The 17,192-nt window shown below is 31.4% G+C and overlaps 1 protein-coding gene across 1 annotated transcript in view; it reads right to left on the bottom strand.

Annotated features, from left to right (window-relative positions):
- Positions 1-1,206: 1,206 nt before the first annotated feature.
- Positions 1,207-17,192, bottom strand: part of LOC106786303 (myosin-I heavy chain) — a 93,077-nt gene continuing 77,091 nt past the window's right edge. The window contains exons 3-18 of the mRNA XM_014747525.1: positions 10,000-10,443; positions 8,428-8,771; positions 5,209-5,380; positions 4,952-5,124; positions 4,727-4,886; positions 4,536-4,652; positions 4,212-4,447; positions 3,932-4,121; positions 3,563-3,840; positions 3,244-3,433; positions 2,991-3,162; positions 2,694-2,905; positions 2,198-2,460; positions 1,850-2,119; positions 1,524-1,623; positions 1,207-1,446 (exon numbers count right to left, since the gene is read on the bottom strand). Coding sequence (XP_014603011.1) covers positions 1,292-1,446; positions 1,524-1,623; positions 1,850-2,119; positions 2,198-2,460; positions 2,694-2,905; positions 2,991-3,162; positions 3,244-3,433; positions 3,563-3,840; positions 3,932-4,121; positions 4,212-4,447; positions 4,536-4,652; positions 4,727-4,886; positions 4,952-5,124; positions 5,209-5,380; positions 8,428-8,771; positions 10,000-10,443 — 3,476 coding nt within the window. The 3' untranslated portion in view covers positions 1,207-1,291. The remainder of the gene's footprint in view (positions 1,447-1,523; positions 1,624-1,849; positions 2,120-2,197; positions 2,461-2,693; positions 2,906-2,990; positions 3,163-3,243; positions 3,434-3,562; positions 3,841-3,931; positions 4,122-4,211; positions 4,448-4,535; positions 4,653-4,726; positions 4,887-4,951; positions 5,125-5,208; positions 5,381-8,427; positions 8,772-9,999; positions 10,444-17,192) is intronic.

Raw genomic sequence — 17,192 nt, 5'->3', positions numbered from 1 at the left:
AACACTTGATTAGAATCTTTGATGAATCAGTTTATAGCGCATATACAAAGCTCGAATTTTTCCTTACAAATTATTATGAGTAAAGTCAACTATTAATCAATTATTTCTAATCATGTGGCACTAATCTTATGTAATATATTTTCTATAGTAATTATTAGAAAGACCTTAATTGAATATGGTACATGTACAACAGAGTGATATATTATTACGATTGAAGTTTCTTTGCCTTCCTTTTTGTTCTATTATTCTGTTTCCTTTTCTTTTTTTTTTGTCTATTTCTTCTAGTTGTTGGCACTAAGAATTCAAGATTAGTCAGGGAAGAATACTGTTGGCGAATATTACTTAAAAATTACGATATATCGATGATATTCAAATTCGAACGAAGGTATATACATATATTTATACATGGTGTCCTATTTAACTCGAAATATCTAAATCTTTTTATAACACTTCATGAGTGATTATACCCCAAAAAAATATGAAATAATTTCCATATCAATGTGTTTTCAAGATTATATAAAAATCATAGTATTACAATTTATTCTTTTAATTGTGTTGTCTGCAAAAAATCACAGTGATGATTTTAAAATCTTCAAAATTACGACAGTCCGTGATAAAAATATTCGACTGATCGAAACAAACAACATCTTTCTCGCATCATCATTAAAAACAGCAAAGACAATTAATTAAATATGTCGTATTAAATGGGACACCTTGTATAATGGTTATATAATATTCTGATCATATTTAAATCGATTTCTTTTGAATATAACGAAGCCCTAATAATTAAATTACTTAACACAACTAAGGAATGTATTAATCTATTATTTCGGTATACAAACACGTACACGCACACGCCTACGTACTAACGCAGCCAAGTATTTCCGTGTATTATATGTGTCGTGTACTTATCTACATGGAAGACAAACGTGGTTTCGAGGCAGTATGGAAGTGTACTTATGTTTCAGACTAATCAGTACCTTCTGTCTTAAACAAGCGATAAGCACTGTTTCAATGACTTTAAACTCTTGCTCGGTGAAATTAATTAGAAGTTCATTGTCCTTTTAAGCAAACATTTCAATAGGATAAACTTTCTTTTATATTTTTCATGACTTATTTGTAATATTTGAAATATTATTAATATTCTTTATGATGAATAAATCAATATAAACAATTATGAAATGTAAATGAAAAATTGATCGAATGTTAAAACAAATGTTGACAAGTTTATCAAATAAATTGTTGAAATATTAATAGTTTCGTGTGATTAAAATCATAAACGAATACATTATTAAACGTGATTATTATGTTTCAATTCCATGAATTGATACGGCACGTGTAATGTAGTATTGTTATGTTCTACTAAAAGATGTCCTCGTCTCGGAGATGCTCCAACGACTAACACAGTTTCACCTTTCAATAATACTACTTCTCCTTCCCCTTCTTCTGAAATGGGTTTATAAATCGGTAGAAGACATGCCAACGACTTAGTTCTTTAGATTTCTTTGTTTGTCTTTCCTTACCTGGGAAAGGCATCTCCATGATCCTCGTTTGAGGATATCCTATTTTTGTATTACCAGCCACGGTGTAAGATCTACTCGGTGGTAATGGTGGTGGACGTTCCTTTAGCAAATTAAAATACAATTATATTATACAAAAGTTTACAAATTTATATAAAATTTGTTATAGTAAGTTCGAATAGTTATATTAATAAAAAACAAAACAACAAAATTATATATTTCAAAAGAATGTTTTAATAAAAATATTAAATCTAATTCTTCGATGAAAAATATTCATCATAAATATAAATCTTATAATATTGTAATACTTTGAGAGAATAATTATATACCAAATCAAGTCCAAATAGTGTACAAGTTTGTTGAATCATCTTTTGATCAGCACATTTTTCCGAAGGATCTGGCGGAGGTGTTCCAGCAATTGGTTGTGGTCTAGGACGAGTACCAGTTCCAGTTCCTGTTCCAGTTGTAACATTTCTTTGAACGGTTCCCGTATTACCAGTTGTTGCTTGTTGAAGTTTTTTCTGACCAATGACAGTTGACACACACATCGTTCTTCTTAATGGCCATCTTCTTCGTACTCGCCAACCTCTCCACGTAGTCTAATCAACAAAATATATTTCTTTGAAAATAATATCAAAAGAATAGAATAAAAAAGGTTAAAGTAAACATTCAATTACCTGGATCACTGTAGCAGCTTTCCTTCTTGTCTCCGAACGTAAGCACTCAAGCTGTTGACGTATACCCTCGCTAAGGAAAATGTGTCTCTTTCCAAGTGCCCAACTCGTACTAGCTCCAAATTTATTTTTCAATTGTTGGGCATTCTGTAAAATAAGTTTGGTATCCTCGACAGCTTGTTCTTCAGCACGGCGCAATTGTTTGAAAGGTGCGATCAATCTGTACCTCGCGTTAAACGCCTTGAATCTCATTCTATGCGGATAACCTGATCAATAAAAAGGTGGATTTATATTTAATTGTATTTTTTCTTAAGATCATTATGAAATCATTAGCTAAAAATTATTATCTTTATAAGATTCAAATAAAACAAGGAAAATCTTTTGAGAATTGAGCAATCCCATAACTGAGATTTGCTTATACACTGACAATCATTAAATTAATAAGTTATAGTATTATTAAATTAGCAAACTATATGAGTGTTCATGATAATTTACGTACCACCAGCCATTAAATTAACAGTTTCAAGAACTTGCAGAGAACGTATTTGCCTCATCGCTACACCTCTATCCAAATGCATAGGAGTTTCAGTCCCATTGCTTCTAATGCATCTAACAAAATGTGGCCTAGCGTGAACCAAAGTTCTCAACAGATTGTCCAACCTCGTGTGAAAATCTTGCGTTAACGTTGAAATTGGTTCATCCCCGTTTAAACTAATAACATTCATGACATTTCTATTACACATATATTTGAATATATTTGATTTTTAAATTTAGATGGTAAAAATAATTGTCTTACAGATCCGTATGGGAAGTCGGTGATATCCTAAAACTGACACCTCTCGGTACCGTATCATTTGCGTACAAAGCTTTTAGTTCACTGCCAAACAAGTGAGTAGCGAAACCAAAACTGCAAGTATGTTTGTAAAATACTGCGACTAAATCATCGGGAACAACATCCTTGTTGGTGTCTTTAAAAATATATCATGTCTTGTTAGAAATTAGAAAATATCGATTTTGTACAAGAAATAAAACATATAGTTTTTGATTACCTAAAAAGTCTGATGCATCGTACGTGACTCTGCCAGCAAAATGTTGAATCCCGAAAGATCTGCAATCTACTGGTCTAGGTTCGAAGAGTCGAGGATTTTGCTTGTGTTGAACTTTCACCTTAGCTACGTAACTTTCCGCAGTACCACGTATTGAACATTCTACGTCCAACATACTGAGCAGACCGGTTCGCTGAAAAGATCGATAAATTTAGGAAAATAACCAATTATAATATTAAATCAAAAACATAGTTATAGGATTTTTTTACATAAGAAATAACAAAGTATCGCTATTTATAAAAAGTTAGATTTTTGTACTCACCAAAGAAGAAATGAGATCGATACAAGGTACATTGTCAACATAATCCACCTCAACGTCACACCTAATACCTTCATCGCGGCAACTTTCGATAGAACTTTTAAATATGTGTGTGTTATAGAAATGTTGCATAGTCTCGGCACAGAGATTTATACAAAGGTGTTCCAATTGACTTGGCTTGGGATCTTCGAATCCGAACATATCTAAAATTCCTATAAAACCATCTGTGGCATGTCTCACGGCGTTATTTAAAGCTGTCATGCTCCTTGAACCTGTCCCACCTAACAGTAACATAGATGTGTACACGAAAAGCTCAAAATTATTAGTTCTTTCTACTTGATTTAAATTTAATTTTTGATAAAATTTTCATACCAGCAGAGCTGCCAATAGTGGAGGCATGCTGACTGGTGACTTCGGCTTGATTGTGAACAGATTCGTTAGAATCGGATGAAAGAGTTCCAAGTGTTGATCCTAATCTTTTTAAACTATTAGCTCTTCTGACAATGGTTGCCACGGTACGACAATAAAGAGCTTTGGCCAGGGAATCTCTCGTCATGTTTGACTATATTAACAAATTGATGTAGAAGTATATTATAAGAGTTTGGTTCATAGTTGGGCAAATAAAAAGATATGTAAATAAATATAACTGTACCATGTTTGCATCGCAAACCGATTTAACCAGTTGTCCTCGAGCATTGTGGGTTCTCGATGTAAGACCTCTGAGAAGAGCAGGTGGTGGAACCCCCAAAAGTGCAGCCACTGAAGCGAGTTCATTTTCTCCGATTACACCAACCTCAACACCAGGTCCGTCGGTGAATCCCACGTTACCGAGAATCAACACTGCAGCTAGTACTCTTACAACATCGAGGAAAGGTATACCGAGAACACCTAAAACGACAAAGAGAAATAAATAGATTTCTTGGCTGGATGTGTTCGAGCCCTTTGCAGATAACTGTTTTTGTTCCCTACACCTTACCCAAACATGCTTTCCAAGCTTGAAATCTTATCGCATCTTCGGCTTCGTCCTGTCGAGTATCACCGTTTTGTAAGTACCTCAAATTTTTCAGATTATATCCCTCCAAATTGAGTTTTACTATAAAAAGAAATGATTGGTAAAAGAAAATGTAGATAAAATCGAGTAACGTTTTAGAAACACAATATAAACACCTCTTTCTTCGTGAGACAATCCAGCCAACATCTGATAAAATATATGATAATTTTTCTCATCTGGTAATGGTCGGATCACTCTAGTCTGATCTAAGAAATAGCAATGAATTTTCGTTCTGTACAATGCCCCGTCTGTAACTTGTACCTCGATGAAGTGACCCTGAGAAAAGTAATGTCACATTAAACTTGTTCAATTTTCTTCTCGTGATCGCATTAATAACTCACTATTCTCGAACTTTCCGAGTTCGTGGCAGTTTTAGCAGATCCCAAAGATCTAAGAACCGTGAATGCAGCTGCCAGATGTTTAAAAGCGTCTGTTTCCGGGCCACCGCCAGCTACGTCGAAAAGTTGCCGAAGTAATAACATTGAGGCATACGTTTTCCCGGATCCGCTCGTTCCTAAAGAAAATTCATTCAAAGATGACTAACTCTTAACTGTAACTGACTACAAACTTTTCAATTCTATGTTGTTTTTTGTTTTACCAGAAAGTATTATTGCTTGTGGATAGCCAGTCTCTGATTGTTGCCTTACGGCTTCTTGAACGACCCTGTTCAATTGGGGTGCTAATGGTACGGCCCTGGTACTCGTCAAGGTCAAGGGATTTCCAACATCCGTATAGGGATTGATGCTGACCAAGATAGGACCCACGTTTGTCTACATTTAATATATCAAATTTTCAAATTACTGAATATTAAATAATTTCGAAAGGCAGTAAATAAATATTCATATTTTGCATTTTTGGAAAATTTCATATTTCCCAAGATACAAATTCTTCGAGTGATTTACTCAATGAGTAATACTTATCTCTTAAAGGTTACATAAAATATTTATAATAACGTTTACGCAATGATATCATAAAATGTGGACACTGTATAGATCTCGATAACGAGCATTACAGCATAAATTTCTCTATATATATATCTTGTACTCGACATATGTTCCAGTGCACTTATATAAATCATTCATGACTCTATCACCTACATAAACTACAATATTTTTGTTCACGTCTCAATGACTGAATCGGAACAAGACGAATCAAAGTAACGCAATAATGTTTAAACAGCCTTAGCAACAGCGATTAATACAGCATGAAAGAGATATATACAAGCTAAGTTTGTGAGTTTACACCGATCTAAGATGATGTGTTTTTACAAAACATATTTATTTTCTTAAACTGACATCAATAATATTACCAAACTTAGAAAGAATTTAAGGTATGTTCGAATATAAAAGTGAAAAATCACAAACCAAGTCCTTAAAAATTGGGACAGATGGGACGGGGATGTTCAAATAAAATATGGGAAAGAGCTGGGCACGTAAAAGACCGAAGGAAAAGAAAGAAGATAGGAGGAAGGTGTAGAAGGCGGGGCACAGGATAAAGACTCAGGACCGCAAGGGTCCGATGAGCTTGATTGTTATTAGAAGTCTGCTAGAGAAGGTAAAGCGGCACACAGAGAGCAAAGAAAAAAGGTTGGAAAAAAAAAATCAAAAGGGACGAAAAAGTGGATGGGGAGAAAGAGAGAACCGGTCTGGTGTCGGGGTCCATCGAATATCTTGAAAAGAATGAGGGGAGATGAGAAAAAAGGGGAATTGGAAAGAAGCCTAACTTAAGAGCCCGTAAACAGATTACACATATACACATGCACAACTGAGAATATGTGTATGCAAGTTGGGCTGATGACCAAATAGCATTTTTATTTTCCAACAGAAAAAAAAATAAATAAAAATAAAATACAAAGAAAATGAGAAGCTGTCTGACCTTTTAGGATGAACAAAAATCATAAACTCTTACATCATTTTCTAAACATAATGGTGCATGTTCTATTAATGTATTACATTGACACATGAAATGTGTTCTTTTGATGTCTGGTGCTGGTTGTTACTCGTTTCAGTTGAATGATCAAACTTTTTCTTATCGATGACGAAAAGAATAAAAGAAATAGTGGCTATCCGGTTGCCACCAATTAGGGAGTAACCGTTTCTCTCGCAATTGGGTGAACGCTATCGAGTTTTTGTAAACTAAAGGCGTAGTCTACCTTTCGACGATGTTTCCTCTCCTTTTGAATGACCTATTGAGAAACTCCCTGTTTTTTTTTCCGTCGGTTTCCTCGCAAACACCGCGACCAATGTAGATCGTTCACGTTTCTTGAGAAAACCGATTGAGAATACGCTCGATGATGATTTAACGGTTAGACGTTTCGAATTAATTGGATCTCTCCTGCTTTTATAATATTGAATTCTATATTTGGAAATAGTAACCTCGTGCTAATTCCATCATTTCAAAATCAATACCAAAAAGAAAAAGATCTATACTGTCTAAATCTATGTCTAAACATATGATATTTTCATCTATTTATGTGTGATACGATAATTTATCTTACTTGGTATTATTTTGGTTTTATCAAAAATCGGTTAATGATTTTCGTAATGAACGAAATATTAATCAACGTGTAGTTTATTTGAGTAATTGTATTATGTTTATAACAGTTGTAATTAGGTACGTCAACCTAATGGTAAATATAGTATTTCAAAAAAATCAGGAAGCAAAGGAAGAAATGCGGAAAAGGTTGGAAAGGGAATCAACAGAGTGTGAATGGCGAAGCGTTCGAAAGGAATGCGAGCTTGCCACCTGTGCGTGGGCCAGCACGTGTGAAGGGACAGGGTGAATTCTCAGCGTTGCTTTATCGACGCGTATACAAGCGTTGAAATCGTGCGTACGCTCATGTGTGAGTACCAGTTGAGTTCCCCACCCTTTTGCTCCACTTGCATTCCAACGAAGAACAGCGCCAGAGCTCGTGCGTGCATGCAATCGTGAGCTCCTACATATAACCGTGTAAAAACAGCCTGAAGGGTTTCAGATTAAGGAGCCCCGTATAAACTAACAGGAAATCTTTTTTCGCGTTTATCCAGTATTTGTTTTAAAGTTTCATTTCAATAAGTCGTAATGCACATATAACAAATTAAATTTTTAACTATAATCAAGTATCTATGCTGTGAACAAATTATTTTACTTTTTTATATTACATTTTCTATTAATCCCGTTCGAGATTACGGTGTCATTTTAATTGACGTAAATTCGATACAAATTTTCCCAACGAAAATTTCCAAATAATCTCTATTTGATTTAATTATACATCTGTTTTTTTTTATATGAATTGTTCTTATTTTTCTTTTTGTATGTCATATTATTGAAAAGAATTAAAAAATTTGTGCTTGGCCAGTATAAATAATAATGACTATCTTACAAATTTTGATTTAGTTTAACCAATCAAGATAACAACCTATCGTATTTCAATCATTCTAGTGTTATACGTTCAATACATCAACACGTAATAGAGAAAATATATATTTTATCCAATATAATTTTCATCCGTTTTGTTTTCCATATCAATGAATATATCTATTTTTATTAAAAATAACAGGAAATCGAGGCAGAAAAATATAGCGATGTGTTTTTTTGTGAATAAAAGTATGAAACGACATCAAGAATTAACTGACCATACAATAATAATACCCTTACTGAATAGATATAAAATAACAATAACACTATCATTTGCGTATTAATTAAAAATAATAATAATATATATCTATAATATTATATTCGAATCAAATTGAAAATATTGGAATAATAATTTATCAATTACGTTTATCACATTTAAATATAATACTAGTTTCTGTGATTATCAAAATTGATGACTTACGTGATATTGTTTAGCACAAAAACGAGCCTGAAGGCATTTGAGTACCGCGTCCTCCGTGAGAGGTCCGGGTAAATGAATGAGATCGTCCAAGGCCGTGGAGGTTGGTGGACCAGTGGTGGTCGGTGTGGTAGTTTTTGGGAGACATCGATGCTGGCCTTGATTACTCTTAGCGTTCTTCACGTCGGCGATAATACTGGAGATTGGGGGTGATCGTAGGCAACCAAGGGCTGTCACGCAAGATACTATACCATCATCCGACACGCCGTTGTGCCGCTTCGTTGGATCTAAATCTAACCATCCAACGTTACCATTATACTTCAATATCCCATCACAATTGTCCCATCCTAACAATAAGAAAATTTCGGATCAATTATTTTCAATGATTTTATTATCAAATTAATGGATGGTGAGATCAAATGGATTATCAAAGTTGTACATACTATACAGGGTAGTTATTTAACCCCTCCTCCCCCCTCATATAATTATAATAACTTTCTCATAATATTAATTATTATCAAAAATACTTTACAAAATATTTCATAGTTCAAGAGTGCCAGAAAAAAAAGTATTTAATGCCCCCATATAGAAAAAAACAGATAAAATGTGACTTAAGTTTAAGTTTTGATTAATTTTGTATTACTACTATTAATATAGATATATGCGAAAATATGTTTTAGTTACGCGTATCGTTATATTTTTTTGTTGATTTTTATTTTTGCCTTTTTTTTTTTTTTTTTTTTTTCGAAAAACGATTATACGATCGAAGATATTACACTGATGGGAAATGGTCCATTAGCGGAGGCGTATTAACGGAGAAACGAGGATATTACGTGTTACACGAGGATTTAACGTTAACTCGGACGAGCGAGTAGATGGACGTCCCGTGTCGCGACACCCACCCACTCATCCCCCTCCTCCCACAATCCCATCTCTTCCCTAGATATATGTATAACTATCTAACACGCGTGCTTGTATATATCGGTGTCTTTATACCCTATGACGACGAAAATCGATCACTATCGATATAGGTTCAATCTACGAGACTCTTTACTTGAAAATATTTGCCAAAATTGATATCCTTTCCCTTTCCGCTTTATTAAAGTTCAGTTAATCGACACGACCATTTATTTTTCCTATTTTTTGATACTACTCGTCGATTTACATATTTCGATCGAACCTCTTTAAAGGTTGTTACAATTTTTTTAACATGTCGTACTGCTTGACAAGCATATAGATACATTTTTTTATAATAATTATATATTTTATTTATTTTATCACGGAATATATATATATATGTACACATGTTTTCATTTGTTTAATATTATTAATTTCTTTTTCTATAAAATATACATCATACAAATATCGTGATAATAAAAATTGTACTGAAACAAAAAGAAAAGAAAAGAAGAAGAGAATTCTATTTAATAGGACGTAATAATTACATATAGTTATATAATGAAAAATTGTAGAAAAAAAAAATAAGTTAAATTCGTATGGGCGGTATGTTAACTCGTTAATAATATACAAGCATAGCAGTGAATTATCGTAGAAGATTAGTTCGACCATACTAACCAGATATGAAATTATTCGCAACAGTTGCGTTGTGGCTGAGTGTGTTCGTAGAGGCGTGATTGACGTGAGGATGAACGATCGCGGATGCCGTGAGCGTGTGACTGGTGGAATGGTTGGACGAGTGACCATTCGGATGGCCGATTCCATGGGATACCGTGAATGCAGGTGGTAAGCTGGTCCTTGGTGGTACGGCTGGTGCTGGCGAGGAAGGTGCACCATTACCAGTACCACCAGTACCAGTGTTGCTATTAACACCAACACCACCAACAACAGAAGTACCCTTCTCAGGATTTTTCGACAGGGCACCTTGCGTTCCTGGTGACGGCACTGAACCACCGTTTGGAGGTTGGCTTACATGTAGCCGGTTCCTCAGGGTCACCAGTTCCGTGCTCAGGCTCTTTAGACGTTGCTGTAGGTGTACAGCTTCGTTCGAGGATGAAGCATCTGTAATGAATGCAAACAGGAACAAATTTATTAATAAATCATCTCGATCGCGTAAATAAAGTACTCAATAAATTGATTTTGTTCTTTTTCCAAACTATAATTTCAATTTACGATAGTATTTTATACTTAAAAGGTCTATGGACTTTGTGACCTTGTTAAGAAAATATCCGACAGAAAGAGAAGGTTAACGTTAAATATATTCCGTTCTCTCGATTTAACTACAATATTCTAAATTTAAATTTTCTTTCATGATTCTAATATCTCTGATTAAATGTATATATTTTATATTTTTTGTTGTTGTTGTTGTTGTTCGATTTAAAAAAAAATTCTTTTGAAAAGAAAAGTAGGCCAGTAAAAAGTTGTTATCCTCCTCTTCCTCCTCCTCCTCCTCTTCCTGTCGTTAATGTATTGACCAGAAAACTGGTTTACGTGAAACACGTTTTGCAAAGGAGCATTTAGAAATTTATTCTAAGCGTCTACTAATAGTAGACAACAACCTATGTCATATTGGATATAGGAAAGTATTCGAACATTAGCATACCTTCTTGTTCTTATATATTTGTAAGACCAGTTAAACGGGGCACCTTAGTCATTTAAAAATATTCCTCAATATATATTGAACTTACGAAACACCTATATCCAATTTATTGGTCTTAATTTTAAAACGCGTGAAAAATGAAATAAAATAAAATTATATTTGTTATATAGAAAAATATACGAGTCCTCTGACGCACACACACGGTTTTATCGAAGATATTTAATCTAGTTGTTTGTTCTTAAAAATATAACTTATATTGATATGATATACATGTAAGAAATATTCTGAACACGAGTTTAATTCTATCTTTTATTAAACATATAAGTTATCTGATTTGGAAAGTCATAGTCGAGTTAATCTCTTACAAATAAATAAATATTTCATTCAGTGTGTGACATGTGAATAAGATATTAACAATTGGAATAAAAAATGTACATTTAAGTTGATAGTTGTATTCATAAGTATGTATGATAATGTTTAATATATATTATAAGTATTACAATATTGATATTTTAGAACAATTTCATATTTTTATTTAAATGTATAATAAATTGATGGATAATTATATATGATCCTGATTAGAATACATTGTCTTAATGAGTGTAAACATTTTCTTGGATTTTTCTGAGAAAAGGAAAAGGAAATCTAATCATGAACCATCAGATGACTCTTGCATGATTCAACTTTGATTTAACCAGTAATGTAGCTCGGATTAACGGGATTCGAGGAAGGTCGTGAAGCACCTTTCGCATTAATAGTCTTGCTGTTTGTACGGTTAAAATAATAAAAAGAGAATAAGACAGAGAAAAAGATAAAATATAAATAATAAAGATAAAAAATGTCTGGAAAAAATCTTAGTAACATATTGAAACCCAATTTATGATAATTTTTGGGGAAAATCAAAATGCATATCGCATAAAAAAAAAAAACACATTTAAATTGAAATACCAACGAATAATAAATTAAAAAGGATTTTATTTTAGTAATGAGAAAGATATAAATAAAAATGAGTAAATATAAATTGAAATATTAATAAAAATATAAACCAAGTTGTCTGAAAAATAATTAAATATACGAATGTTTTACATACATATACTATTGATCAAATTTTGTATGGAAACACACAGAAAGATAAATTAAAATTTCTTTTCTGCCAAAAATCAAAGTCAACGACTATCTTTTTTTATTATCAACCGAGAGAAAGAGAAAAAATGTAAGAGGAAGGAAGACAGTAATCAGCAAGTTTTTTTTTCTTATCAAGTTCAATTATCATCCCTTAGAATTTCTACCCTTCGATTGGTCCTGCTCATTGTTCCCATTCGATCTAGATGAAAAAAAAGAAGAAAATAAGGGATAGAAAAAAAAATAAAAAAGAAAAAGAAGCACACGATTTACTATCGTCCACAACCATAATCGACCATTCTCCTATCCCTTCTTTTCTACGTTAACATCCCTTCTGGATTACCTTCTTTGCACTCCCTCTATTCAGGTATATCGACATAGTATCGTTCGACCATTTTCATTCATCTTCACCCCACGCACCAACTTCCCAATGCCTTTAACATCTCACGTCGCTACCTTTCCTGTTTGCCAGATAAGGGATACGAAAAAGAAACTCGAAAAATATTTCGTGTCAATCTTAAGTATAATCTCTTATCTTAAAAGACATATTTTTTTATGACATTCTGAGTTTATATTTATCGAGTAATTTCTTTTTTTTTTTTAAACTATTAGACTCTTTATCTATTCAATCACATTTCTATATAAAAATAATTTTTCCTTTTAATTTTTAGGAATACTATTTTACGATATAATTTGATTAATTCAATTAGAAATTTTTCTAATCTCTTATGTGTTGTTGAAGATATATTTAATAAATCATTTAAATATTGATTAATTACTTTTTTTTTTTTTTTAAAGCGATTAAGATTCTTATTCGATTTCAATGAGAAAATGATTGATTAGAAATTACTAGTCGTAATATATTTAATTGTAAATTGATGAATAAAAGTGAAAGCATTTAATAGATCATTGTCATTAGGATATTTATAAATAATCAATTGATTCTTTTGTCGGTCACTGTTTAACTTTTAATGACACATTAAACGTGTGTTAAATACATTTTTTTTTACAGCTTTTTAATTACTTTTTTAATCAGTCAGCAAAAATACGTACGTTAAATTATTTATTATTGATATTGATATTGAAAGAAATAATAGTTCATATTCTTGAACAGAATATTTCCATCAACAACTTCAGTAATCAGAAATACTTCGATGAATCTTATTCGTACTTCGTCCTAGTTTCATCATAATTTTGTGATAGCTAAGTTTTACCGGTTCGTGATAATTTGTGCAATGATTCTCTTCTCGTTTAAACCGCTTTCGTTACCTTACAACTTCCGGATAGGAGATCAGTTATATAACCGGTTCACGGATCTGAAAATAAGTTATTTAACACCGTAATATAGAAACAAGAACGTTCACCACTATCTAGATGTTTTATTAACATTTTTTTGTTACTCTAGGTAACCATTGTATATCGTATTTTTCTTAACGTGGGATCGTATCGATATTCATGTAATAATAATAAAGTAATAAAAATAATAATAATGCATGACTTACGATGTAAAACGGATCTCTTTATGAATGATAAAAAGGTTTCTTTTTTTTTTTTTTTATTTATAAATATTCTCTCGAGAACGAATAACTTTACGAGTATAATAAAAGTTTACGTAACACGTTCGCCATGTACTCGTTCGATAAATCACTGAGAAATTTTAGTAACAACATTTATGAGATCCTTTTCTCAAAAATGTTCCTAAAAATAATAATAGCAAATAATTATGATTACTTTTTTTTTTGTAATAGAAACACCACACCTTTACATGTTAATATTTAACGAAGTATATATATATATAGATTTAAAGAGAAGATTCAATTCTTTGATGATATTATTTTTATCAAATTTAAAAACAAATGTCAAATTACAATTAACAAGAAATAATAAAATATGGTAATTTGTTCTCTATAAATAAATGTTTCAAACTTTTTCCCTCACATAACAGTTAAAATAAAATATTAAAATAATATTAATAGTATAATTATTTAATATAGAAATATTGACATGAATTTATAAATGCAACATATAAATTAATGGAATATAATTAGTTAATGATATAATATTATGATTGAGCATGTATGCAAATGATTTTTAAACATTGGTTTGTTCGAAACCCACGTAAATGTATAACCAATAATATTTGAATTTCGTGTATATCGATCCATGTCGATCGACAAGCAGATCAAATAAACAGAAGACCATACGTGGAGATTCGATTTGGTGGCTGACCAACCGATGCCACCTATCCATAAGCCACAAAATGTTTCGTCCAATGTATAACGATGTCAATGGGATCATCGTGCCACTGCTATATCTTATTTCAAAACGTTTGCTATATCTTGATATTAACGCCATTGATAATATTATACAAACTTCTATTGGATAAAAAATATGAAAATAAAAGAAACTTGTTTCACGAACGAAAAATAGGTATAATATACCTTTGTTTAAAAAATCAATAAATAATTATATAATTAAATGGTAATTAATATTAAAAAAAAAAAAAAAGAAAACAAATTGTTAAAATCTTATTTGAATTTTTATTTGGATAAGTTTTAAATCAAATACGTAGGGATTTAGAATTTTTGTTAGTAACATTATTTGTGCAGCTATTAATTTATTCAATACAAATGAATTAATTTATTAGGACATGTCCGAACAGCGTGACGTATTAGGTAAATAGTTTAATCGGACCGACGTAACATTTAATCACTCGTATATACTCGTAAAGCTGCTATCGAGTTATCCCTCATTTTCCGATCCTTCGTAACGAGAGTATGATCGATCACAAGCGAAAGCTTTGAGGGATAAAAGAGAGAATGAGTTGATAGTTCATGCTCGTAACCATCTGTTTATGTATGTGTAACTGAGTGGATATATATATATGAAAGTATATGTGTGTGTGTGTGTGTGTATTTATGTAATCCACAGAAAGGAAACTGAAAGGGCAGGAAGACGAAAAGGAAAAGAATTTGGAACAGGTATACGTTCAGGTCCTCCTCCTACTGCTGCTATGGGTATTCAAATGAACAGGTACCTTAGAATGCTATTCGAAGAAAACCACGTCTTCTTATTCTTTTCTCACGGCATTGAATGTCTATAACCAATTCGGTATAATATAAATTTACTAATTTATGATTATTTTATGTTTATTATTATATAAGATTATTATAGTTATATATAGTTGTTATAATATAATATATATAGTTGTGTGTAATTTTTATGTAAAATATTATTATTTGATTAGTTAAAAAAAAAAAAAAATCATTTTAAACAGAATTATTTTGGAGAATAATTTTAAAAATTTGTTAACTTTTTTTTTTAATATCTTATATAGATACTTATTTTATTTATTAATATTACTTACACAGAGTCAACAATTCTTCTTCTGTTTCATTCAATTAAATTCAATCAGATTTATATTTACCTAATTGAAATAATTATCTTATTATTGATCTAAACCTGTTCAAATATTATCATTATTTCATTGTAAGAATAAGAATAATTTACAAATATGAATAAATAGTAAAATACTATCGTATATTGTTAAATAATTGTAGAATATATATAGTAACAAATAAGAGATATTGTTAATACAAAATAAAACTAACGCAAGACAAAAAAATAATGAAAAAAAAAAAAATAAAATATTCAATTCAAATGCAAAGTGGGTCCATTAAGGAGAACGCACCTACGCAGTAGGCTCAAGTTTATCTTACGGTGATCATCAAAAAGGAAAAAAACAAACTGTGAAACGTGTCTACTGCGTGAGAAGTCTAGGAAAACTAGGTCCTAAGAACCCTCAAATATATACAAGGTGAACCAATAAACGAGAACACCCACCAATATTTACCTATTTCTCAAAATGTACAGTCACATTTTTTCGTTAAATACTTCTCACTCGGAACAAATACAAGTATAATAAAGTAATATGAAATAAACAAAGAATATTCTCCAGAAAATTATACCCCTATTTCAAAATGTATATAGGGTGACTCAATTAAATAAAAACAATTAGATCTTTATTCGTAAATAAAATAAACACACGATAAAATACTTTTTAAATTATTAATCATACTTAAAAGAAAAAATACTTATTTATTTATTTATTTAACAAATAAATATATTTTCTCACTAAAACTGATATATATTGAATAAATTAACAAAATATTATTAATTATAATTTAATTTTATATACTGTAATAATTATATTCAATATATAAATATATGGGTTTTACAGGACATCGATGTATTGTCGATAGGTTCCTTTTTTAAGATCTTTCGAGTGAAAACAAACCAGCTTTATGTTTACCATAGCTTTGCTGGTGCTGTTGCATTTGAACGGCTACAAAGGAGCATCGGCTTGGTAAAGAAGAGAAGCAGAAACGCGGTGGGATATTCGAGTCAAACCTGTGGGCCCACAATGCAGCACGACCTCGAAGTCTAATCAGATGCGGGTTAATCCCAACGACGATCTTCCTTTATACCTTTAAGCATCACCCACACACACACACACACACACAAATATAGGCACGCACGTACACTTATCAACGAAACTTTTTCTGTATATCCTTCGTTTGTCATTTTCTATAGAATAATATACCGAAAATTTCCGAAAGATTTATGTATTACGTAAGAACGTGAGAATATTTCAAATTGAAAACACCATATTCACGAAAATTATTGTATACTCTTTTGTCTACGCGTAGAATATCATATCGAGTTATAAATTTAGCATGTAAAGTTCAGAAAATGTCAGAGAATGCAATGCTGTAAATTGTGCATCTTTGCAATTTCTTCGATAAGTTTCGGTGAATATTTTTTATACTTATAGCAAGCGGATCATAATGAAACTTATATTAAATTAGAGTACACTCTTTTGTCTACGCGTAGAGTACCTTTTTGAGTTATAAATCAATCTTCAAAGGTTCATAAAATGACAAAGAATGCGATGCTGCAAATTTTTCCAACTTTGCAATGTCTTTGAAATGTTTCGGCAAATATTTTTTATATTTTTAGCAAATAGATTTTAATGAAACTTATATTAAATTAGAGAGCACTCTTTTAGCTACACGTAGAATACAAATTT

This window comes from Polistes canadensis, unplaced genomic scaffold (genome assembly GCF_001313835.1).
Source record: "Polistes canadensis isolate GaletaPanama2010 unplaced genomic scaffold, ASM131383v1 scaffold_71, whole genome shotgun sequence".
Taxonomy (NCBI): domain Eukaryota; kingdom Metazoa; phylum Arthropoda; class Insecta; order Hymenoptera; family Vespidae; genus Polistes; species Polistes canadensis.
This window is presented reverse-complemented; position numbering and strand designations above follow the sequence as displayed.